Source organism: Delphinus delphis, chromosome 16 (genome assembly GCF_949987515.2).
Source record: "Delphinus delphis chromosome 16, mDelDel1.2, whole genome shotgun sequence".
NCBI lineage: Eukaryota > Metazoa > Chordata > Mammalia > Artiodactyla > Delphinidae > Delphinus > Delphinus delphis.
The window spans coordinates 21,818,821-21,846,065 of record NC_082698.1 but is presented as its reverse complement, the minus strand read 5'-3'; the positions used below and the strand labels follow the sequence as shown (position 1 = coordinate 21,846,065).

The following is a 27,245-nucleotide window of genomic DNA, read 5'->3' as shown; positions in this document are numbered from 1 at the left end:
ATGGACACTTAGGTTGTTTCCATGTCCTGGCTATTGTCACCAGCTCATTTTTAAAGCTGGATCATCAGACTTCATTACGAAGTATCCCTACCCCTTCTGCTACGAGAAAGCTGCGACTCTGCACCTCTCTCTCTCTCTCTCTCTATCTCTATCTATCTCTATCTCAATCTCAGTCTCTCTCTCTACTTTGGGGCCTTTTTACTAGAACTATTTGAATGAAGTAATCCATATAGTTTATACTTCATGAATCAGGACAGTGAGAAATATCCAGGTAGACCATCATCATGGCGTCTATATGCTGACCATGTATCTTCCAGACCAAGAAAAGGCCAATAAAACAATCCTAAATTGCTTTAGTGCTCTGATCTTTTAAAGTATTCTTATTAAGTACCTCCTATGTGTCAAATATTGGTATATAAAAATGAATGAAATGGAGTCTTGCCCTCAAGGAGCTCACCATTAGTTGGAATACAAACATCACAGGGATAGCAGGATATAGAATTGGGATTTAAATCCAGACAGTTGTGATCTAAAAAAAATCTCAGCTCTTGGACATTATATTCTACTGCTTACTGCTTGAACAGGGCATAAAGACAGTGTCCTGGCACATAAGATCTCTGTTCATAAGAATCAGGTATCTCTTCTTTTTGGAAGTAATGGATAAATTCTCAGAAAGGAGGTAATGTCTAAGTGAGGACTTAAAACATGAAATAGATTTAACTGGGCAAGAAGTAGTATGAGCAACGGGACAGGAAGAGAGAATGAAAGGTCCGCGTCACGATGGGAATTTGCAATGGATATGAATATGTATACCTTTGAAGTAAGAAAACCAAGGTCAAAAGACCACCCTCAAGTTAGCATGCAGATGACAACTGCAGTATCTTCATTGTGCCTCGCTGCTTGCATTCTCTCCAACCCCCCAAATCAGGAGTCCGCAAACTTTTCCCCTAAAGGATCAGAGGATAGATATTTGCGATTTTATGAGCTACACAGTCTCTGTCACAACTACTCAATTTTATCAGTTTTGAGTAAAAGTCGCCATAGACAAAAAATGACCGTGTTCCAAAAAAAAATTACATCAAAAAATTTGAGGGTATCACAACATATCTTTCTTCTTTTTATTTTTCTAAGTCATTAAAGACCTGTATGCAGAGAACTGTAAGACACCGATGAAAGAAATTAAAGATGATAAAAACAGATGGAGAGATATACCATGTTCTTGGATTGGAAGAATCAACACTGTGAAAATGACTCTACTACCCAAAGCGATCTACAGATTCAGTGAAATCCCTATCAAACTACCAATGGCAGTTTTCACAGAACTAGAACAAAAAATTTCACAATTTGTATGAAAGCACAAAAGATCCCAAATAGCCAAAGAAATTTTGAGAAAGAAACACAGAGCTGAAGGAATCAGGCTCCCTGACTTCAGACTATACTACAAAGCTACAGTAATCAAGACAGTATGCTACTGGCACAAAAACAGAAATATAGATCAATGGAACAGGATAGAAAGCCCAGAGATAAACCCACGCACATATGCTCACCTTATCTTTGATAAAGGAGGCAAGAATATACAATGGAAAAAAAACAGCCTCTTCAATAAGTGCTGCTGGGAAAACTGGACAGCTACATGTAAAAGAGTGAAATTAGAACACTCCCTAACACCACACACAAAAATAAACTCAAAATGGATTAAAGACTTAAATGTAAGGCCAGACACTATCGAACTCATAGAGGAAAACATAAGCAGAACACTCTATGACATAAATCACAGCAAGATCCTTTTTGACCCACCTCCTAGAGAAATGGAAATAAAGACAAAAATAAACAAATCGGACCTAATGAAACTTAAAAGCTTTTGCACAGCAAAGGAAACCATTAACAAGACAAAAAGACAACAGTGAGAGTAAAGACAGAATGAGAGAAAAGGAAACCATTAACAAGACAAAAAGACAACAGTGAGAGTAAAGACAGAATGAGAGAAAATATGTGCAAATGAAGCAACGACACAGGATTGATCTCCAAAATATACAAGCAGTTAATGCAGCTCAATATCAAAAAACAAACAACCCAATCCAAAAATGGGCAGAAGACCTAAATAGACATTTCTCCAAAGAAGATACACAGGTTGCCAACAAACACATGAATAGATGCTCAACATCACTAATCATTAGAGAAATGCAAATCAAAACTACAATGAGGAATCACCTCACACCAGTTAGAATGGGCGTCATCAGAAAATATACAAACAACAAATGCTGGAGAGGGTGTGGAAGAAAGGGAACCCTCTTGCACTGTTGGTGGGAATGTAAATTGATACAGCCACTATGGAGAAGAGTACGGAGGTTCCTTAAAAAACTAAAAATAGAACTACCATATGACCCAGCAATCCCACTACTGGGCATATATCCTGAGAAAACCATAATTCTAAAAGACACATGTACCCCAATGTTCATTGCAGCACTATTTACAATAGCCAGGACATGGAAGCAACCTAAGTGTCCATCATCGGATGAATGGATAAAGAAGATGTGGCACATATATACAATGGAATATTAGCCATAAAAAGAAATGAAATTGAGTTATTTTTAGTGAGGTGGATGGACCTAGAATCTGTCATACAGAGTGAAGTAAGTCAGAAACAGAGAAGCAAATTCCATATGCTAACACATATATATGGAATCTAAAAAAAAAAAAATGGTCATGAAGAACTGAGGGGCAGGACAAGAATAAAGACACAGACGTAGAGAATGGATTTGAGGACATGGGGAGGGGGAAGGGTAAGCTGGGATGAAGTGAGAGAGTGGCACTGACATATATACACTACGAAATGTAAAACAGATACCTAGTGGGAAGCAGCCACATAGCACAGGGAGATCAGCTCAGTGCTTTGTGATCACCTAGAGGAGTGGGATAGGGAGGGTGGGAGAGAGATGCAAGAGGGAGGGGATATGGGGATATAAGTATACGTATAGCTGATTCATTTTGTTATATAGCAGAAACTAACACAACAATGTAAAACAATTACACTCCAATAAAGATGTTAATATATATATACATATATATATATGTGTGTATATATATATACACATATATATATACATATATATGTGTGTGTATATATATATATATATATATAAAACATTCGTAGCTTGTGGGTCATACAAAAACAGTGGTAGGACAGATTTGGCCCATGGGCTGTAGTTTGCCAGCCCTTGCCTTAAACTACCTCAAATCCCACCTGCAAAAGAAAGATAAGTTAATTTCTATGCCTCTAATGGGAAATGTCATTGTTACTTCTTCACAAATATTTTCAAGACCTACATTTAGGTTGATATGAGGTACTCAGGTACTTCTAAAGTTGGTGAGCTTTAAGGCAAATATAATTTTTTCCTTCTCCTTTCTCTAAGACTTTAAGTTAAATGAATATCAAGGAGAGTCTTGTATAGGAAATTAAACCAAATTAGGTGACTGAAAGAGAGCTTGTCTTAGTCAGTTTGGGCTGCTATAAGAAGATACCATAGACTAGGTGGTTTATAAACAACAGACATTTATTTCTCACAGTTCTTTAGCCTAGGAAGCCTAAGGTCAAAATGTCATAAGATCCAGTATCTGGTGAGGGCCCACTTCCTGGTTCATAGATGGTGTCTTCTTGCCGTGTTCTTACATGGTAAAAAGGACAAGGGAGTTCCATAGGTCACTTTTACAAGGGCACTAATCTCATTCATAAGGGCTCCATCCTCATGACCTAATTACCTCCTGAAAGCCTTACCTCCTAATACCATCAGGTTGGGGGTTAGATTTCAACATATGGCTTGTGGGAAGGACACAAACATTCAGATCATAGTAGACCTCATCCTACTCTTTGGGGATAGTCATTTATATATCTAAGGACATATTTGTTAACAGCTGAAAAAGTCATTCCCAAGTCATTTCTGTCTCAAAATGATAAAATTCCTGAGTCATTTAATCTACTACAGTAGCACAAAATGCTAGGCAAAAATTCCTAAATCAGGATACCTCAAAGGTAGATCTGGACATTGTAACATCATCTCAAGCCACAGTCTGTTTGAAAGTTATAAGGATGGAAAGGGAAGAACTCAAAGGCCAGGGAAGTATCTTTTCACCCACTCATGAGCTGGTGAGTGGGTTCTAAGTGCACATGCTCCCCCTAACTCTGGCCATGCCTTTCCTCACCAGCTACCCCCTTCTGTTCTTTTTTCTTTATCTTTTTTCTTCTTTGTAGACAAGAAGGAGGTAAAGGGGACAACCAGTTAAAAGCCAAATTTATTCTTTGGTAATTTCCTATGTATTTACTTTATGTATGCTTTGTCTTCTACTTGTAAGGCATAACCACTTAAGTCTGGGTAACACTGATGTGGACTCTAGTGCATTCTCTTACTGCCTTGAATAATCATACTCCAATCCTAAGTGGTGACAATCCAACTCATCCTAATGCACCCAGTTTCCCATATTGACTAGGGAAGCATGATCAAGAAAATGATATAAACACCCACTTTTAACTCTTTAAAACATACAGAATGGCCAACAAAAATCCCATGATTGCTTAGTTAATCAAATTCTACTGTGGATAGAGAAGATAGAAATACTTTAAAATTGTTTGTGCATCTGGGTGCATGCATGTGCAAGCACACATGGGTGTGTAAAGATTCAAGGGAACAACTTTTCCCTTTGGAAAAATCAGATTTTTTGGCCAGTTTGAGGCCAAGTACTTAACAGGACATTTTAAACTGGGGAGTCTAATCTGATATTTAAACACACTATGAGCCTTGATTCCAAATATCTTGGACACTGAGATGATGAAGAAAGAAAGTACCATTTCAGTCACCACTTGTTGACCCAAGATCTGGGGAGTTTAAAATGGGCAGGAGTGGCCTTTCCTCCTGCCCAACCCTATCCTGTCTGCAAAACTCCTAACCTTGTATAAAGACCTGTCTTAAATGTCACTTCCCTTTAAAGCCTTGCCTCCTACTCTCAGGAAAAAAAAAAAAAAAAAAATTAGTTGTCCCCCACTCATCTTTGCTCCCATAGCACTTTGCACAAAACTCTGTTACAGCTATTATGTGTTTATCACACTAAATTGCTATTTATCTGTTTATGTGTCTGTCTATTTCCACCAGAATATGCACCGTCAAGGGTAAAGATCAGGTGTTATTTATCTTCGTATTCCCAGCACTCAGCACTGTGCTGACTCAACAGCCACTTAAAACATCTTAGGATTTTTATTATTAAAGAAATGCATTCCCATTAAAAATTCAAAATAGCATGGACTAGTATAAAAGGAAATGTTAAAAGTTGCCCTTCCACCTTCCAGACCATCAATCCTACTTCCCGAAGGGATTTAAGGGATTCTTTAAAATGCATAAATACTGCATGCACCCCTTCCACCCTACACCCAGCTCACCAACATATATGGCTCTCAGAGCTGTCCCACATGCAAGACTGGCTGATGCCAGCAACAAGACTGGCTGGATGTGAAACCCCCCAGGGCCAAAGGCCAGAGATGTGCTGTTGCTACAGTGGAAAGAATACGGTCAGACTAAGTAGAAATTTGCTCTACTCTGCACATTTTATGAATTGATAACAAGTTCTCTCTACTCACTGACACTTTTCCTTTCTTGTTTTCCTCTCAAACTCTCTTTCTGTGACTTACTCTGTCTCCACGTGTTTGTTACAAGGCTGCCTTTGTCTCTCCATCTGCCCTTCCCAGTCCACAGTATCACTGGCTCATTGCCCCTCGCCTTCTCTTTATCCTCCTCTTTCTTAGTCCACTTCTCCTGTCTCTGAATTGCTCTCTGTCTCTCTCTGCCTCTGTCATGATCCTATACTCTCTCTCTTCTTCTCCCCTTATTCATTCTCTTTTTCCATCTCTTGGCTTCCATTGTCTCTCAGTCTCTTCCTCTTGGTTTCTTTATCTCTCTCCTCATTCTGGAGATCATCTTCCATTCAGCTCTCACAGTCAGTAAACATCCTCACTGTGGACATATAACAAAATTTAGTATTTCACTTTTAAGAGCAGATACTTAAAGACATCAGTGCGTTAAGTTGCTCTGAATGTACAGAGATGCCTGGGATGCCCACATCTATGATGTATTCACTTAAATACACATATATGATGGAGAGATGGAGTCCAAGATCAAGAAAGAGACTGAGATTTAAATTAAAATGCATGCTTCTTTATCGGGGACTGGAAGCTACTAGAGTTTTCAGCAGGTGTAGTCAGGTGGGTGAATTTACCTCCAGATCTCTCTCTCTGTAATCAACAAAGAGGACAATAAACAAAAGGCCTGGAAGCCCCTGCTGCTGCACACCACAAAAAGAAGGAAGAGAGATGCAGAGTGATCTTGCCGCTTCACAAAAACCCTGGGCACCGGCTCCTTCCCAATAATAGGGACTGAAAGCAAGTCAGGAAACTTAAACTTGGGCTCTTTGTCAAGTTCAGTTGTCTGGAATGCAATTCTAATGTGTCCAAGTTCACAAACTTGCTTACTCTCTCCCGTTTTGTTTGTTTCTTCCCCCCCCCCCCACTTTTCAAATAACTTTAAAAAATAAATCAAGCAATGCACACTTATGGAAAAACAACAACACCAAAACTATGGACAAACTGAGAGAATTTCAAAGGTAGAAGTAAACTTAAGAAGCCATTTAGACTCCCTCTTGTGAGAGCACTGGAATCACAACTAACTGCTGAACAATCGTCAACAGGAAGACACTGGAACTCACCAAAAAAGACAGCCCACATCCAAAGACAAAGGAGAAGCCACAGTGAGACATTGGGAGGGGCGCAATCACAATAAAATCAAATCCCATAACTGCTGGGTGGGTGACTCACAAACTGGAGAACACTTATACCACAGAAGTCCACCCACTGGAGTGAAGGCTCTGAGCCCCACGTCAGGCTTCCCAGCCTGGGGGTCTGGCAATGGGAGGAGGAATTCCTAGAGAATCAGACTTTGAAGCTAGAGGGATTTGACTGCAAGATTTTGACAGGACTAGGGGAAACAGAGACTCTACACTTGGAGGGCACACACAAAGTAGTGTGCGCATCGGGACCCGGGGAAGGAGCAGTGATGCCATAGGAGACTGAACCAGACCTACCTGCTAGTGTTGGAGGGTCTCCTGCAGAGGTGGGGGGTGGCTGTGGCTCACCGGGGGGACAAGGTCACTGGCAGCAAAAGTTCTGGGAAGTACTCCGTGGTGTGAGCCCTCCCAGAGTCTGCCATTAGCCCCACCAAAGAGCCGGGTAGGCTCCAGTGTTGGGTCACCTCAGGCCAAACAACCAACAGGGAGGGAACCCAACCCCACCCATCAGCAGTCAAGCAGATTAAAGTTTTACTGAGCTCTGCCCAGCAGAGCAACACCCAGCTCTACCCACCACCAGTCCCTCCCATCAAGAAGCTTGCGCAAGCCTCTTATATAGCTTCATCCACTAGAGGGCAGACAGCAGAAGCAAGAAGGACTACAAGTCTGCAGCCTGTGGAAAACCACATTCACAGAAAGACAGACAAAATGAAAAGGCAGAGGACATTCTATCAGATGAAGGAACAAGATTAAACCCCAGAAAAACAACTACATGAAGTAGAGAGTAGAAAAACAACTACATGAGTAGAGATCTGAAAAATAATTCAAAATAATGATAGTGAAGATGATCCAGCACCTAGGAAAAAGAATGGAGGCAAATATCAAGAAGATGCAAGAAATGTTTAACAAAGACCTAGAAGAACAAACAAACAGAGTTGAACAATACAATAACTGAAATGAAAAATACACTAGAAGGAATCAATAGCAGAATTACTGAGGCAGAAGAACAGATAAGTGACCTGGAAGACAGAATGATGGAATTCACTGCCACAGAAGAGAATAAAGAAAAAAGAATGAAAAGAAATGAAGACAGCCTAAGAGACTTCTGGGACAATATTAAATTCAACAACATTCGCATTATAGGGGTCCCAAAAAGAGAAGAAAGAGAGAAAGGACCTGAGAAAATATTTGAAGAGATTGTAGTCAAAAACTTCCCTAATATGGGAAAGGAAATAGCCACCCAAGTCCAGGAAGCAAAGGCAGGATAAACCCAAGCACAGGGAGGATAAACCCAAAGAGAAACACGCCGAGGCATGTAGTAATCAAACTGACAAAAATTAAAGACAAAGAAAAATTATTAAAAGCAACAAGGGAAAAACGACAAATAACGTACAAGGGAACTCCCATAAGGTTAACAGCTGATTTCTCAGCAGAAACTCTACAAGCCAGAGGAAGTGGCACGATATATTTAAAGTGATGAAAGGGAAGAACCTACAACCAAGGTTATTCTATCCGGCAAGGATCTCATTCAAATTTGACAGAGAAATCAAAAGCTTTACAGACAAGCAAAAGCTAAGAGAATTCAGCACCACCAAACCAGCTCTACAACAAATGCTACAGAAACTTCTCTAAGTGGGAAACACAAGAGAAGAAAAGGACCTACAAAAACAAACCCATAATAATTAAGAAAGTGGTAATAGGAACAAACATACCAATAATTACCTTAAGTGTGAATGGATTAAATGCTCCAACCAAAAGACACAGGTTCACTGAATGGATATGAAAACAAGACCCATATATATGCTGTCTACAAGAAACACACTTCAGACCTAGGGACACATACAGACTGAAAGTGAGGGGATGGAAAAAGATATTCCATACACATGGAAATCAAAAGAAAGCTGGAGTAGCAATACTCATATCAGATAAAATAGACTTTAAGATAAAGAATGTTACAAGAGACAAGGAAGGACACTACATAATGATCAAGGGATCAATCCAAGAAGAAGATATAACAATTCTAAATAGATATGCATCTATCTGAGGAGCACCTCAATACATAAGGCAACTGCTAATAACTATAAGAGAAGAAATCGACAGTAAAACAATAATAATGGGGGACTTTAACACCTCACTTACACCAATGGACAGATCATCCAGACAGAAAATTAATACAGAAACAGAAGCTTTAAATGACACAATAGACCAGATAGATTTAATTGATATTTATAGGACATTCCATCCAAAAACAGCAGATTACACTTTCTTCTCAAGTGCGCACAGAACATTCTCCAGGATAGATCACATCTTGGGTCACAAATCAAGCCTTGGTAAATTTAAGAAAATTGAAATCATATCAAGCATCTTTTCCAACCACGACGCTATGAGATTAGAAATCAATTACAGGGAAAAAAAAGCAAAAACACAAACACATGGAGGCTAAACAATACGCTACTAAATAACCAAGAGATCACTGAAGAAATCAAAGGGGAAATCAAAAAATACTAGAGAAAAATGACAATGAAAACACAACGATCCAAAATCTATGGGGTTCAGCAAAAGCAGTTCTAAGAGGGAATTTTATAGCAATACAATCCTACCTCAAGAAACAAGAAAAATCTCAAATAAACAATCTAACCATACACCTAAAGGAATTTAGAAAGAATAACAAACAAAACCCATAGTTAGTAGAAGGAAAGAAATCATAAAGATCAGAGCAGAAATAAATGAAATAGAAACAAAGAAAACAATAGTAAAGGTCTATAAAACTAAAAGCTGGTTCTTTGAGAAGATAAACAAAATTGATAAAACTTTAGCCAGACTCATCAAGAAAAAGAGGGAGAAGACTCAAATCAATAAAATTAGAAATGAAAAAGGAGAACTTACAACGGACACAACAGAAATATAAAGAGTCATAAGAGAATACTACAAGCAACTCTATGCCAATAAAATGGACAGCCTGGAATAAATGGACAAATTCTTAGAAAGGTACAAACTTCCAAGACTGAACCAAGAAGAAATAGAAAATATGAACATGCCAATCACAGCTAATGAAATTGAAACTGTGATTAAAAATCTTCCTACAAACAAAAGTCCAGGACCACATGGCTTCACAGGTGAATTCTATCAAACATTTAGAGAAGAGCTAACACCCATCTTCCTCAAACTCTTCCAAAAAATTGCAGTGGAAAGAACACTCCCAAACTCATTCTATGAGGCCACCATCACCCTGATACCAAAACCAGACAAAGATACTACAAAAAAAGAAAACTACAGACCAATAACACTGATGAATATAGATGCAAAAATCCTCAACAAAATACTAGCAAACAGAATCCAACAACACAGTATAAGGATCATACACCATGATCAAGTGGGATTTATCTCAGGGATGCAAGGATTCTTCAATATATGCAAATCAATCAATGTGATACACCATATTAACAAATTGAAGAATAAAATCTATGTGATCATCTCAATAGATGCAGCAAAAGCTTTCAACAAAATTCAACACCGAAAGTGGACATAGAGGGAACCTACCTCAACATAATAAAGTCCATATACAACAAACCCACAGCAAACATCATTCTCAATGTTGAAAAACTGAAAGCATTTCCTCTAAGATCAGGAATAAGACAAGGATATCCACTCTCACCACTATTATTCCACAGAGTTTTGGAAGTCCTAGCCAGGGCAATCAAAGAAGAATAAGAAATAAAAGGAATCCAAATCAGAAAAGAAGAAGTAAAGTTGTCACTGCAGATGACATGATACTATACATAGAGAATCCTAAAGATGCTACCAGAAAACTACTAGAGCTACTCAATGAATCTGGTAAAGTTGCAGGATACAAAATTAATGCACAGAAATCTCTTGCATTCCTATACACTAACAATGAAAGATCAGAAAGAGAAATTAAGGAAACAATCCCATTCACCATTGCAACAAAAAGAATAAAATACCAGGAATAAACCTACCTAAGGAGGTAAAAGACCTGTACTCAGAAAACTATAAGACGCTGATGAAAGAAATTAAAGATGACACAAACAGATGGAGAGGTATATACTGTGTTCTTGGATTGGAAGAATCAATATTGTGAAAATGACTATACTACCCAAAGCAATCTACAGATTCAATGCAATCCCTATCAAATTACCAGTTACATTTTTTACAGAACTAGAACAAAAAATCTTACAATTTGTATGGAGACACAAAAGACCCCTAATAGCCAAAGCAGTCTTGAGGGACTGCTAGAGTAATGGAAATAAAAACAGAAATAAACAAATGGGACCTAATGAAACTTAAAGGCTTTTGCAAAGCAAAGGAAACTACAAACAAGATGAAAAGACAACCCTCAGAATGGGAGAAGATATTTGCAAACGAATCAACAGGCAAAGGATTAATCTCCAAAATATATAAACAGTCCATGCAGCTCAATATTAAAAAAGCAAACAACCCAATCCAAAAATGGGCAGAAGACCTAAATAGACATTTCTCCAAAGAAGACATACGGGGCCAAGAAGCACATGAAAAGCTACTCAACATCACTAATTATTAGAGAAATGCAAATCAAAACTACAATGAGGTATCACCTCACACCAGTTAGAATGGGCGTCATCAGAAAATCTACAAACAACAAATGCTGGAGAGGGTGTGGAAGAAAGGGAACCCTCTTGCACTGTTGGTGGGAATGTAAATTGATACAGCCACTATGGAGAAGAGTACGGAGGTTCCTTAAAAAACTAAAAGTAGAATTACCATATGACCCAGCAATCCCACTACTGGGCATATACCCAGAGAAAACCATAATTCTAAAAGACACATGTACCCCAATGTTCATTGCAGCACTATTTACAATAGCCAGGTCATGGAAGCAACCTAAATGCCCATCTACAGACGAATGGATAAAGAAGATGTGGTAAATATATACAATGGAATATTACTCAGCCATAAAAAGGAACAAAATTGGGTCACTTGTAGAGATGCGGATGGATCTAGACACTGTCATACAGAGTGAAGTAAGTCAGAAAGAGAAAAACAAATATCGTATATTAACGCATATGTGGAACCTAGAAAAATGGTAGAGATGAACCAGTTTGCAGGGCAGAAATTGAGACACAGATGTAGAGAACAAACGTATGGACACCAAGGGGGTAAAGTTTGGGGGGGTGCGGGGGGGCACTGAACTGGGAGATTGGGATTGACATGTAGACACTAATATGTATAAAATGGATAACTAATAAGAACCTGCTGTATAAAAAAATAAAATTCAAAAATTCCCAAAATATATATACATATATTGAGCCACTTCTAAGTCTAGGGACTTGGGATATACAAGGCAACAACCCAGTTAAAAAAAAAAAAAAAGAAATCCTTACTTTGTGGGGCTTACATCTGTACTATTTTATATTTTATTATTTATGTATTATTTTATTTCCTCTTTCTGGTATTTTGTGGAAGCTTTCCCAAAATAAATATATATAGATATATTTATAAATGTAAATAATTTATAAATATAAATATAATTTATATATATATAAAAACATATAAGCAATCTTTTAATGGCTGAATATTCTACAACACTCATATGGAAGGTCATGGGTCATTTATTTTACATGAAAGCCAGTTTTCCCCAAGGATACAGCAAATAAAACGGCAGAATATTTAGTAAGCTAGTTGTGATATTGTGATTTATAATAAGAAATATACGTTTTGTCTTAGTGCCCATTTCTGGCACAGAGCCCCTCAAACCCCTGGGTTTTCCTGTGATGAGAGTTTAATTACCTGACTTCGGAGCACAGTTAAGGATGTGGGCCAGTTGCCAAAACACCAACCATGTGATCAGAGGGTTAAAACTTTGAGTCCAGCCCCCTTGGCCTCTGGGGAGGCGATAGGTGCTGGAGTTTGAATCAACGGCCAACGGCCAATGATTTATTCAACTGTGCTGATGTAATGAAACCTCCATAAAAACCCAAAAAGACAGGGTTCCAAGAGCTTCCAGGTTGGTGAACAGGTGGAGATTCAGGAAGAATGGTGCACTCAGAGAGCAAAGGGAGGCTCCACGCTCTTTCTCCATACCTTGCCCTAGGCATCTCTTCCATCTGCTGTCTCTGAGTTACATCCTTAAAAATAAACTGGTAATCTAGTAGGTGAAACGTTTCTCTGAGTTCTGTGAGCCAGCAACTCTAGCCAATTAATCAAACCCAAGAAGGGAGTCGTTGAACCTTCCAATCTATAGCCTGTCGCTCAGAAGCACAGGTGATAACCTGGACTTGGGGCTGGCCTTGGAAATGGGAGGTGGGGGGGACAGTCTTGTGGGACTGAGTCCTTAACCTGTGAAATCTGATGTGACCTCTGTGTAGACAGTGTCAGAATTGAGTTAAATTGTTGGACACCCAGCTGGTGTCAGAGAATTGATTGTCGCTGTGGAACCTATCAGCCCCCAACCCACACACTGGAAATTGGGTCCAGAACCCTATTACAACCATCATGTGCAAATAGCTGGAGATGCTGAAAGGCACGCCCAAAAAAAGAGCAGAAGAGAGTCCTGGCCTCCTTATAAGAAAATGGAACTGGAATGAAAAAACATAAATACAGAAACAGAAGCAATGAGCAACATACTACAAACATCTTTTAGTACATCATACTCGAGCATTATTAGTACTAGTACTAACACTAGTACTATTAGTACTAGTACTAACACAGTAATAATAATAGCTAATGTTTACTGATTGCTTACTCTATGGCAGATGCCACTTCCAGCGTTTTTATATCTATTGTCTCTTTCAACCATCAAGAAACCATATAGAAAGTATACCACTATTATTTCCATTAAGCAGATGAGGCAACTAAGGTACAGAATTACAAAGCTTATTGCTCAAGTTAGCATACCTAGGAGTGGGAATTCAAACCAATCACTAAACATTATGTTATATTTAAAATAATGTACTCTTTTAGCCACTTGTTCTGCCCATGGTCATATGGACATCCAGGAAAGATAACTGCATAGAATATATTCAGTGTAGAAACAGCACCATCTTGCAGAAAGGTACCATCTTCCTCTGCCTGGGGCACCAGTGCTGTGCCATGTAATCATCTCTCCTTCTCTTAGAGAACCTTCTACCGGGTCGTCACCATTGGGGTCATAATTTTCATTGAGAAGCTGATAAAAGCTTTGGGCTTCAGCTCTCCTTGGGGAAAAGTAAAGCATATTGACATAAGATTGTACAGACAATGGAAGGGGTTCAGGGACCCCAAAACTCACACATAGATTTTAGGAAAATTATTTTCAACCTTTAGTGTTCCTAAGGGAGTTTGAAAAACATAAAGATTCCCACTCCCCATCAGCAGATTCAAAAGCAGGTTCCATGATGACAAACTCTGGGAAACGCTGCCCTAAGTGCCCAAGGAGAGAGTCCACACCTGCTCAGGTAAGAATTCCTCCACCAACTCAGAAAAATGCAAGGCAGGGTAAAGAGTGCTGCAGACAGGTTTCTAAGCAGGGTCACAACCATGCCTAAAAGAGCTTTTTTTCCCCTTTAATGATTCTAATCAAGAGTGCACTTTGGGAAGTATTGAGATAGGGAAAGACCTTTTACTTTTAACCTCCCTCCATAGGCCCTGGATCCACGGCCCACAGTTTTGTGTCTCAATAGCCCCTGCAACTCTGATTAGAGGAAGACCACTAGAGGCATCAATCCTTTGGCTTCGGGGCACAACATGATAAGTTGCCTGATAACATGATTCTTATTAGTACCTCCTTTACAGAGTGAACAAGTTGTCCACACTGTCATTCTAGGGTCATTAGCCAGCAGGGAGAAACCAATCGGCACATCCTACACATCCTCCCAGGATAACAAGATGACACACACTCATAACCCTAGATGATCCACTCTTGGGGAGAGGACGGGGGAGGTGAGGGCTTTGATCAAGCTCCATCACATAGCAGCTTATTACCTCGTAAAGTGTATCAGGTCAGGGACCTGAGATGGGGGTGTTGTGAAAGGGAGCGCCCCGAGATGGGGTGCTCTTGCCAAGAGTTCTCCCACCACCCCTGCGCACTGACTTGTCAAGTTCTCTCTAAAGAAATTCAGAGATAAACGCCGACGAAGGGAGAGCATGATCAAATAGAAAAAGCTCTGGACCCAGAAAGGGGAAAAATCAAATTCTATGTCTGCCCCCACCACCTTCGAGCTCGGTGACCTCAGGCAAGATCTTTGTTTTTTTGGTTTTTTTTTTACATCTTTATTGGAGTATAATTGCTTTACAATGGTGTGTTAGTTTCTGCTTTAAAACAAAGTGAATCAGTTATACATATAAATATGTTCCCATGTCTCTTCCCTCTTGCGTCTCCCTCCCTCCCACCTTCCCTATCCCACCCCTCTAGGTGGCCACAAAGCACTGAGCTGAGCTGATCTCCCCGTGCGATGCGGCTGCTTCCCACTAGCTATCTATTTTACGTTTGGTAGTGTATATATGTCCATGCCACTCTCTCACTTTGTGCCAGCTTACCCTTCCCCCTCCCCATGTCCTCAAGTCCATTCTCTACGTCTGCATCTTTAGTTGTGTCCTGCCCCTAGGATTTTCAGAACAATTTTTTTTTTTAGATTCCATATATATGTGTTAGCATACGGTATTTGTCTTTCTCTTTCTGACTTACTTCACTCTGTATGACAGACTCTAGGTCCATCCACCTCATTACAAATAGCTCAATTTTGTTTCTTTTTATGGCTGAGTAATATTCCATTGTATATATGTGCCACATCTTCTTTATCCATTCATCCGATGATGGACACTTAGGTTGTTTCCATCTCCAGGCTATTGTAAATAGAGCTGCAATGAACATTTTGGTATATGACTCTTTTTGAATTATGGTTTTCTCAGGGTATATGCCCAGTAGTGGAATTGCTGGGTCATATAGTAGTTCTATTTGTAGTTTTTTAAGGAACCTCTATGCTGTTCTCCATAGTGGCTGTACCAATTCACATTCCCACCAGCAGTGCAAGAGTGTTCCCTTTTCTCCACACCCTCTCCAGCATTTATTGTTTCTAGATTTTTTGATGATGGCCATTCTGACCGGTGTGAGATGATATCTCATTGCAGTTTTGATTTGCATTTCTCTAATGATTAGTGATGTTGAGCATCCTTCCATGTGTTTGTTGGCAATCTGTATATCTTCTTTGGAGAAATGTCTATTTAGGTCTTCTGCCCATTTTTGGATTGGGTTGTTTGTTTTTTTTGTTATTGAGCTGCATGAGCTGCTTATAAATTTTGGAGATTAATCCTTTGTCAGTTGCTTCATTTGCAAGTATTTTCTCCCATTCTGAGGGTTGTCTTTTGGTCTTGTTTATGGTTTCCTTTGCAAGATCTTTAAGCCTTGACTTCCTCGGCTTTCGAATGAGGATAATGACATCTAGTTTGTAAGGGTGGTGTGAGGATGAAGTGAATAATGTGGTGATGCCCTAGAATGTACTTCCAGGGAATCTGGTCACTAAATTGATGGCTATTTATATTATTATCATTAAGAGCGATTTCTCTTATAATCAATGTAGCTCATCTGGCTGCAGAGAGCTATCCCTAGTGTGCAAACTCTCCTTTGCTCCCTTCCCCCACCTATCCCACCCCGCACCCAAAAGTTAGAGGAAGTAGAGAAGGCAACAGCTGGGATCGCTATTATAATCCTTGAGCAAATAAAATCCATTAGCGTCAACAAGGCACTCCTTCAGTTTGACTAATGCTGCTCCCCAAAGTTGAAGCTCTACTTTCCTTTGACGAAGACCATACTTAATATTATTTTCAACTAGATTTCATAGGCATAAGACAATTGAAGAGGGGAGGACGTGACTCTCCCCCTCTTCTCCCCAACCCCCTGCTGCAATAAGCCCAGTGATAAGCAATCTCATCTCCAAAGACCATTAGCAGTGGAACATACATGACAGATGGGTTATTTACTGCCGGAGACCCCTCACCTGTGAAAAGTCCCATCTCCTCTCCTCAGGGTCCCTTTTTAAGGATTTAAACAATGCCAAGTACATGACTTTTGTCCTTGCTCTGAAGCCCAGGATAAATAACTTGAATAGCTGAGCCTGGAACTCAGGAGCTCCATGGCCAACCTCCATACTTCATCCCTCAATGGCAACCATTATGGACACACAGGTGCATAGGCTTGAGGCAAACTGTGAGGCTAGGATGCAGCTGCGTCCCATCTCCTGGCTGTGGAAAGCCAGCGGTGTTCCAAACCGAGAATCAGTCATACAGTATGACAAAACGTGTTTGACCCTGTCCTTCCACTAACGGACTTGCTTAATACCAACGCCCTGCTTTCCCTCTTTGAGAAACGCGGATGATATCTGTCTTTCCTATCTCCTAGGACGGTGGTGAAAATAAAACTGAAGTCATGGAAGTGATGTTCCCATCTTTGAAAACTGAAGCATTTTGCAAAAGAAAAGGGCTATAACCGATCTAAAGTGGTATAAGGACATTCAGGAGTGCTATAGAAATAGACACAATATCTTTTATACACGTGTAAAATTTCCTGTAGGATTTCCTGCAGAGCATTCACGTCCTTTTTATCCCCCTACCTACATTTTAGAATAGGCTCTCGTCTTCCTTATAAACTGCGCACAGTAAGAGTCCAGCTTTGTTTCTTGCCAACCATCTGATTGTTCCATCCATCCCAAGGGAGAAGGAGGTGCACTCCTCAGGAGTAACCACTGCCCTTTCCTGGAGCCTGGTTCCACATCACGTTGACCACGCCTCTTCTCTGCCACCCTGTTGGCCACTGTAGGGACACTGGCTAGTTTCCCCTCTAGGACACACAGATGTATTCTCCACCCTTTCCGGCCAGAGATAAAGGACAGTAACTGAGACATACATAAAGACAGGACAAACATATTACATACGTTTAGTTAACAGAAGTTGTCAGGGAGCCAAATTAATCTACCCTCCGGGCAGCCCAGCTACTGATATTTCTAATCAAGAAGTTAAACAAAAGAAAGTCCGTCTGTGAAAACTGCGTGTGAAAAATGTCAAGGTAAAAATGAAACAATGATGACTCCAGCTGAAATTTAATGTGCAAATAAGGGCAGTTATGCCTTCAAGTGACCATAGAGGTTTTTAGTTTCTTTGGGGGCCTGGAATACAGCCAAGCTCACTAGGAGATGGGTGTGTATATGTTTTTGCTTAAATCATATTTTAAAAACTATTTCTAAGGTTAAGACCTTAGTTAAACATAGTTTACATTTAATGTAGTTAACTTCCTTGATATAGATAGGAAGCTTTACATCTCTACGCTCGACCTTTACTCACACCATCCACTCAGCTCAAAATATCCTTGTAATAATCTCCATCTTTTAATTAAAAATTTCTCTACATTTCAAGGTTCAGTTGAAACACCTGCTTTGCAATGAAGTTTGGAGACCACCCCAGCCAGAAGATGCCTGCCCATCCCTCCTCTGAACTCCTATAGCATGTGACACCCTCAGAGGACACTTACCTTCTGCTACCTCTTCAGAGCATTGTTTGGGCAGCAGACTGAAAGCTCTCTGAGGGCACGTATCATTTCTTTTCATCTTTGCACATCACTCCACATATGTCCCTACTATCAATGCCTGACAAATATTAGGACTCAATACCCATTCATAGAATTAAAAGTAAATATGATAATCTGTGTAAGCTTCTTAGCATAATGCTGCCATATGACAATCTCACCTTAAATGTGAGCAATTATTATTCTCTTAAATAAATTAGACAATTGCACCAGCTTCTCTACCCTAGTTTATGAGTTTCTGGAGTCCTTCTTTAAAAGGATGTGGACAGGGGCTTCCCTGGTGGCACAGTGGTTGAGAGTCCGCCTGCTGATGCAGGGGACGCGGGTTCGTGCACCGGTCTGGGAAGATCCCACATGCCGCAGAGTGGCTGGGCCCGTGAGCCATGGCCGCTGAGTCTGAGCGTCCGGAGCCTGTGCTCCGCAACGGGGGAGGCCACAACACTGAGAGGCCCGCGTACCGCAAAAAAAAAAAAAAAAAAAAAAAGGATGTGGACATAGTTCCCAGAGTCAACGCTGATGAGTCTAGAAAATCCCATTAAAATATCTTAAGAGATCTTTACTTTCCAATTTCACATTAAGCACTTTTTTTGTTCAAAGATACCAAGTGCCTTAACCTGAAGATATGATACAATAAACCTAATAAACTATATTTTGCTGCAACTCTACATTGAAATGAATGCCTGCTTGGGTCTCAAATGCCTTAATTTCCTATTAACAGATGTGCATATAAACCATGGAAAGAGGAAGAATCTTGTGAAATGAAAGGCTTGCTCACTTACAGGTCAAGGGTATAGGTCATTGTGTCATTTCTGCATCCTGAACACTCCCAGTGGACTTTATTTAGATGTAGTAGGTGCACAATACCTACAGGTTGACAAAAATTTTTAATGAATTTCAACCTGTAAGGGATTTCACTGATGCTCTGGCCTATTTGTGTCATTTTACAGAGGATAAAATTGAGGCCACAGAATTTTTACAGGCTGTCACTACATATCTAATTTTTGTGTACAGCCAGGACTATAACCCAGGAGTCTTAAAAACCCAGTAGAGAAGTACTTCTTCTACAAAAATAAGAAGTAGCATTTATTGAGCACTTACTATGTACCAGCCAGTTTGTATATGTGATGTCAAATCTTCTGGGGGAAAAAAAAAAAAAAAAAACAGAAAAAGACGTGCCCTCCCCATATTTTAGTTGAGAAAACAGAAACTCAAAGAATTTAAGTGTCTTGCTCAAAGCAAAATTCTGGGAAGCAGGAGAGCTAACATTCAAACTCAAATCTGCTTCCAAACCCACTGCCTTCCATGTCATACCATGTTAACACCCATTAATAGCATAAAACACTGATCGGAGAAGGTATTATGTGGCTTGCTAGAGAAATCTAAAATCCTTCATCAGTTTACTTTGGAAAAAAAGGTAAAAAAACTTATGTCAAAATGTATAGCCAAATCAAGTGTTCATAGGCAACTCTTTATAAAATCATATTTGTAATTAACTTAGAAGAGGAGTCTATGCCTGAAGAACGCCAGATCTGAAAGCTGAATGATGGCACATTACCTCGTGCTCAATGAATCATCAGGTACAGATTCCATGTCTCAGTAAAGATGAAGATGTGGGTGGATAAGAGAACAGCCAAATCACTACTTTAAGGTAAAGGGTGCAATGTGACAGGCACATGTTATATAGTCCTTGCTTTTCTACAAAGAGATAGAGCTTCCAGCTAAGACTATGTCTTCCTTCACCACCATCTGAAATCTACCCGAAACAGGATTATTTAAAATACAGATCCCCAAAGGTCTGAGTTTTTCTGTCCTACCTTAAAGTCTCTAAGACAAGCCCTTCTGTGGGGTTTTGAAGTCAGATCACCCTGGGTGCCAGCCTCTGCTTTGCCACTGAACCGTTATATCTTCTTGGCAAGTCATTTAGCCTTCTGGAGCCTCAGTTTCCTCATTAATATAATGGGGATAATAATAACTACTCATAACATTTTTGTGAAAATTAAGTGAAACGATGAATGTAAGACATCTACTCAAAAACCTGACTCACTGGGACTCAGTTTACTCACTAAGGGTGGATGGTAAATGTCAAGTCCCAGAATAACAAAAGGCAAAGAATTACATGAAAACCAACCAGATCGTCATTCACTACAATAAATGCAGTATTAAAGATGTCATAACAGCAAAATATGTCAAGTAAAAGCCTCTGTTAACAATTTGTAACACTATTTCTAGTGAGAAAGGGACAAGACAGTGAACTGAAATATTCAAATTGACTCCAGCATAAAAATATGAAAAAGAGATATTAACACTTGACACCTGTCTATTACCTAACAGGGATATTGTAAGGATTAACGAGTGTAGCACTTTGAAATTCCTTGGAAATAAGGGATAAACGCATCCCCATCGTACATAGGTATAGACAAATATATATTTTAACAAACTAAGAATTACTCTATAAATTTAGATCAGGGCACAGCATGCCGTGGATGAGTAGGGTAGGAACAATATGTTCTTGCTTACGATACCAAGCTCATGACAAATGATTCATACCCAGCGCTTTTCATGCCAAAAGATCCCCCCAGGTGTTCCACCAACTCCATCAACACTTTCCATCAAGCTAGACTGCAGTACAGAGGAATCACATCACACCCACGGACAAGGCAAAACAGTCATATCCTTACACAACTGCACAAGTCCAACAGCGGAGGGGGCAGGAAGGAGAAGGGAAGGAGGTGAGAGAAGGATCCAGAGTTCTTCACAGGTTTGATAGGCAGCCTATAATTACCATACATTTACACCTTTAATGCAGGTGTTATTGTCATCAGAAGCCCTACTTAGCAAAGGCTTTTAGCTAAAGGTGAGATAGGTCCAGAGGAGGTGTACTGCCAGTGGCCCTGAATGGGCTGGGGGTGGATTTATGGGGGACAGCAGCTAAATGAGAAGAAAATGAGAGCTCCCACCCACTGCTGTCCTCAGTGTTAGGTTAGTGGATTTCTTGCTCTGGGGGGAATGTGAAGTGCAATGAGATGAGAGTTACAAAGAGGTATACAGTACTTTCCAGTCACAACACTCTCTTAACTATATCCTGGCCTGTAATTCTCAGTGATGAATCTGACAGGCATCCTCCCCTCCTGTTTTAGAGATGAGGAAATTCACACTCAGGCAATCAGCTTGCCAAGATCAAACCACAAATAGGCAGAACCAGAACTCAGGTCTCCACTCTGCTTTTCACATCACAAAGTTGTCTAGAAAAGTTTCTTTCTGCCTCCCTTACCTTCAAAATATATTTTAAACTTTATCTCTCCTATGAATCTGGGACTACTTTGTGGAGGATACTGATACAAGACTATTTCTCTTCCTCTACTACTTATACATATACACTGAAGAAAAACAACAACAATTTGTATGTAAGTGGGTGCGGATGGAGGCTATGTCCTTATAGAATGAGAGACTTAATAGGATAGAAGTCTCATTCGTTTACACGATTTGAGTGCTCCAACTTTTAACACCTTGATTATTTCCTACATTATCGCAGACTTCCTTACATGTCACCCCTTCAAGCCCTGACCCTAAGAAGCCTGGCTGGGTTTATAAGCACTATTAAAAAAAAAAAAAAAAAAAAAAAGGCTGGCAGTGCTTGGCACCATTTCTTAAATGGAGTTTAAAACTTGCCAAAGATGTACTCTCCCTTTCTTGCTCTTTCCAAGATCTTTCAATAGGTGAACTAGAGGTCTAATGGGTGAGTGATATTTTATGGCTTGAATTATATTAAAAGCCAGAAATATTTTGAGTCCAAAGTCCTTTACTTCTTGATACAAGATTTAATATGTTTGATGTGTTTAAAATTGCCCCTTAAAGCTAGAAGCTTTGAGTTAATCATCTAAAGCAGTGCGAAAGTTATCTGATTAGTTTAAGAAGATTCAGGTTCAAATTGGGGGATTAATTTCAGTGGTTATGATATGAAAGATAGGACAGTTAAGGTAAGGAATGAGGGCAAGGGTCTCCGGAACTTGAATGAAAAGAATTTCAGCTTCAGTTATTTGATTAAACCAGTCCGGAGAACCATATAAAACCATAGCCTTGGTCATGAAGGCTGAATTGTAGGGAAAACCGTGCTGAGGCTCTCAGGACAGAGACACAATACAAAATACTACTTATCACAATTTGCCTTAATACACTTTATATCTATGTACCCAAGGAATCCATAATGACAGCCTCTTATTTTAAAATGTTCACAACTTTCATTAAAAAAGCTGACAGTGAGCACAATTCACTCAAGTGGCACTTCCCTGGGAAGGTTTCTGGCAATAACATCACAATTGAAAACATTTTGAAATGTACCAGGATGCACAGACTGTGCATACAAATACTACAATCTCAGTAACCTGATAGAAGCTGAAACTTTGATTTTTTTTTTTTCAGTTTACCCATCGTTGGTTTTCATTTTCTTGTCTGCTTCAATACAGCCTGGTGAAGTTTCCATACTTCTAAATCACCTGCAGTTATCACCACCAAAGCTCTTTCTTTACTATTTCAGCTCTTTGAAGTTTCCAGGTGCAGTTTAAACTGGAATAGCTCCCTCAAATTCCAGACATGCAGGCTTTTCCAAACATCTAAAACCTTCCCTGATCTTGGACACAGCTCATGGACTTGCACCCACGCTCCCCAGTGACAGCCTCCTGGAAATCCAGCAATCCCTCTCCCCCCTTAATAAAGGGAGAACTACGTCTTTATCTGTGCTCTTCACTAGAGGAGGTCAGGCAATGGGGGAGAACACGGAGTTGTTGTCACAGGGATATATCTGATCTTCCTGGGACAGATCAAGCCAGAGAACAACCACTCATTCACAGGCTGGAAAGCCCCAGCTCTCAAAACACACTGGCTGGTGCTGTTAGAAGATGCTGGAGAGTTCCCGTCCTGAAACTTGCATCCACTTGGTCCCCAGAAACAGAATACATTAAGGGCTCCTTACCATCCACTGAATTTCTCTTCCGTGCCGGGAAGAGGGGGTTAGGAGCTTCGTACAAAAATAAAATTAAAAGGCTACGAATAAAGACTTTTTGATCTTACGTGCTCTCATCCATAAGTCTAGCAAGTTAAAGAGAAAGTCACTTGAGGGAACACCAGACTGCCTGGAATTTTAACCCTTTCACCTCTGCATTCAGAATACTTTAACCCGCTCTGTTTGCCTGGTCTTCGGATCCATCCTACACAAAGGAGACCAAAGAAACGGGAAAGAGGGATCTGCCTGCCCTGTATAAAGCTTTGTTAGAGGTTTGGAGAGGACTCCGGTGTTGGTGGGAAAGGGGTGGTCTCCTAGTTGGTGACATTAAATCCTTGGGGAGGCGGGCAGGGAAGACTTTAGTTTGCACAATGTTTCAAGTCCAGAAACCCCATTTCCCCAAATTCTCAATCAGATCACACAGCCGACTTTAACCCTTTCCATTTTCCACCCCTTTGCCCTCAGTCCCATTATACTCACGCTGCTGTTGTGGCCAGACCAGTGGACCATGGCTTGGTTGTGTGCTGAGTCTCCTGTCAGCGCGAACGTAGTGCTGGTCAGTTTCAGCTCCTCCAGCCGGAAGCGAGTGGCTTTGTCCGGGTCCCGCTCCAGAGTCCCAGGCTCCTGCTGCCCTCTGTCCCTTAGCACTCCCCGGGGGCGTCTTCTCGTGCCCTCTCCCCGTTCTGCCTTCTCTTGATCCTCTCCACTCCGTCTCCTCCGGTCAGAGCGTGGAGCAATCGCCACCGACGCCCCAGTGCCCGGGGCCCGCTCCAGGGACAGCGCTCGGTCTCCGGCGGCCACTGCAAACAGTGGGCGTCCGAGCAGGGGCGTGGCAGGAGCCCTGCCTCGCGGCCGCAGGTGAGTAAGCCCCCCTCGGGTCGGAGCCCAGCCTGGGGCCGAGCTGGGGTGCAGCGGGGGACCGCAGGAGCCGCCGCCGCAGGCGCCCGGGGCGCAGAGGACTAAGAGCCCCGCGCCGGCGAGGAGCGCGCTCAGCCCGGCTGGGGAGCCGCCGCCGGCGCCAACTTTTCCCATTGCGGGAGCGGAGAGGAGCTGAGAGGGGGTCCCGGACCGGAGGTGGCGGCGCGGGGCTCTCCGCTGGCCGGCTACGAGGAGCAGGAGCTCAGGACCCCAACTCCATCCAAGTTGGGCCGCGGTGGGGGCGGGCAGAGGCGGTTCGGGGCAGGTGGCGGCCGCTTGCCCGGGCTGGGCTGGTGCCGAGCGCGGGTTCGGACGGAGCGAGCCGCCGCCACGCGGGGGTGGAGCCGAAGTGAAGTCACGGGCGGAGCGGGCGCTGGCGCGCGGGCAGGCAACACGGAAGAGAGGGCGGGCGCTGCCGGGGCTTCGAGCGCCGCGTCCCGCTCCCGAGCTGCGCTGCGCGCGGTTGGCTGCGGGGACTGGAGGCGCCGCCGACCCTCCCCCTGGGCTCGCCTGCGCCGCCGCCGCCCGCTCCTCGCCGCCGCGCTGTGCGCCCCCGCGGCCGCCGGCGTCCGCGCAGAGCCCGAGTGCCCCTCCCGTGGGGGCGGCCAGCCCGGACCTGGCGGAGTGGTTACTGTGCTGGGGACTTCCTATTCCTGTTTGTTTCTATCAGTCTCTGTAGCTGTTTCTTTTTTCTTTTCTTTTTCTTCCTCCCTAGTCATTTTCAGTTTAGAAAATAGGGATGAATGGGCTTCTGCTCTTTCCATTCTTAGTCTCAGTGAGTTGGCACCTTGACCTTACCTTGGGAAGAGTCTGTGTGTCCCAGCATCAGCAGAGAATGATGTAATTAAAAGATCGCAGGTGTGTGTGTGTGTGTGTGTGTGTGTGTGTGTGCGCGCGCGCGCGCTCTGGGGGATTTTCCCATCAATTATGACGCTTAGATTCCTTCCTTGACCTCCTAAATAAAGCACTCACTGTATTTGAACCCAATCTTACTGCATTTTGTGGGCGTGTCTTGGCTTCCCTAAGGGACTGCACACTCATTGAGGACGGGAAGGCTACGTTGTGAGCAACTTGGAAGAAGTAACCAGTTCATTCTGTTTGCCATTTTATCCTTAGTACTTGGACACAGTGCCCTACATGGTAGGAAATCTGTCAGTCATTAATTCATAAATATTTATTGTAAGCCTATTATTATATTTCTGTGTGCAAATACATACAGGAAAGGAGGCATGGTGCTCCATCTATCCTGTGGCATTCGTGCCGAGCCCAGAGCTACTAACACATGCCTTAAGACTCAATAGGAAACTTCACGTGGGTGCTGGACGCTCTGCCATTAGTTTGCTGTGGAATCTATGACAAGTAGCAATCTATCAGCTTCCTAGGTTTAAAACTAAGTTGTTGCATTAGATGACCTTTAAAATCCCTTTCACTCCTAAAATTCTATAATTGTATGATCATAACGTCTGCCCAGCCTAGCTCCCCTGCTACTATTCAAAAGTTCAGATTAAGATTTATAGTAGGTGAATGGGCTTTGAAAAGTACAAAGCATTTCTCAAAATCCAAGCCTTTTTCAAATAGAAAGTTGCTTCTAAGGGCTGAAATACCTTCACATGTCTTTGTAGTCTTCATGAGCCAGATAACACTTTCTTATCACATGGTAGCTGTTAAATTATTCTGTGAATTTTTATTGATCGAATAAATGAATCCCACCACAGAATAGTACAATTCCCAGTTTCTAATTACACGTTTGTTCATTCTCACACTTGCAAAGGTAACCTCACTGAAAAATCTGAATCCTGAGTTTGTGATGGGACCAACTTGCAAGTAACAGCATGATCATTATTCTTTAATGAATAATACTCTTTTTACTGCTGTACAAGAGGAGTTTCTCTTATTCCAAGCCAGAGGTGTGTTACAAAAAAATTTAAAATGATTGTTCTCATGATCGATCCAAGAAATGTGCCAATGCAAAGAGCACAGGCTTCTCAGCCATAAAACTTGGATACTTAAAAGCACAAAAGAGTGTCCTGTTCGTCATTAAAGGAGACACAGACTGTTCTTCCAAAAGTACCATTACTACCCAAGCCTGAATCCTCCTAAAAAAGGACCACTGGCAGGTTGTGGCTTCTAGATGGAGGAGAGGTGAGCCAGAGGTTATCACCTCCTTCCTCCCAAATTGCAAGTGCTCTTTGTCAAAGCCCAGGAGAGCTGTTTTCCTCTCCTCAGAAAAGTTTTCAAAGCTTTGCAGGATCCTTTGCTTAATGCCTTCTTTCTATGCCCTGCTAACCTCCTTTCCACTCTGTGAGATTTCCTCCAAGAGAGGAAAACCAGATTAGATTAAAGACTCAGAACCCAAATGAACTCCCATCCAAATATAGGACTGGAAAAAGCAAAATGGAAAAGAAATTAGTAAATTCACATTTTCTGGTCTTAGTCTATCATTACCCTACCAAAATTTAGATTGCTTTGGTTTCAAAAGGAAGTTCTTCCTGAAGATTTGGGAAAGTAGAGCTGACATTTCCTCCTCAAGGAGTTTACAGTGCCCATCTTTTCAAACACCTACTACAGTAATCCCTTTTAGTGAAAGCATTTTCAGTCCATTTGCTGAGAATTCGTAGAGGCAGGCACTTTTTTAATGCCTGATTTTAATTATCCATTTGTGAAAAAGGTTACACAGATGTAGAAGAAATTGACTCCAACTATTTTTTTTAAATAAATTCATTTTATTTCTTACGGCTCTGGTCCCCATGAACTTTTGTCAACAAGCAGAAAGTACCAGTAATTCCCTAAACCATCATCTTTTTCCAGAGGACTTCAAGAAATAGGCTAATCATGGGGGAAAGTGGGCTAGTCTATTTCATGGTGTTTGCAACCCAACAACCCAATAAGCAACCCAATGGGTTTTATTAATATGATCCATTAGGAATGGGTCATTTGTTAGCAAAATAGTTGATA

The 27,245-nt window shown here is 41.3% G+C and overlaps 1 protein-coding gene across 4 annotated transcripts in view; it reads right to left on the bottom strand.

Moving 5' to 3' along the window:
- SORCS1 (sortilin related VPS10 domain containing receptor 1) overlaps nucleotides 1-24,416 on the bottom strand; it is a 559,183-nt gene extending 534,767 nt beyond the window's left edge. For 3 of the 4 annotated variants that reach the window (XM_060034102.1, XM_060034103.1, XM_060034104.1), the window contains exon 1: nucleotides 23,853-24,404. In XM_060034102.1, coding sequence (XP_059890085.1) covers nucleotides 23,853-24,404 — 552 coding nt within the window. Of the gene's footprint in view, nucleotides 1-23,852 lie in introns of all 4 variants that reach the window. The other variant, XM_060034105.1, reaches the window with a different exon arrangement.
- Between the last annotated feature and the right edge of the window lie 2,829 nt (nucleotides 24,417-27,245).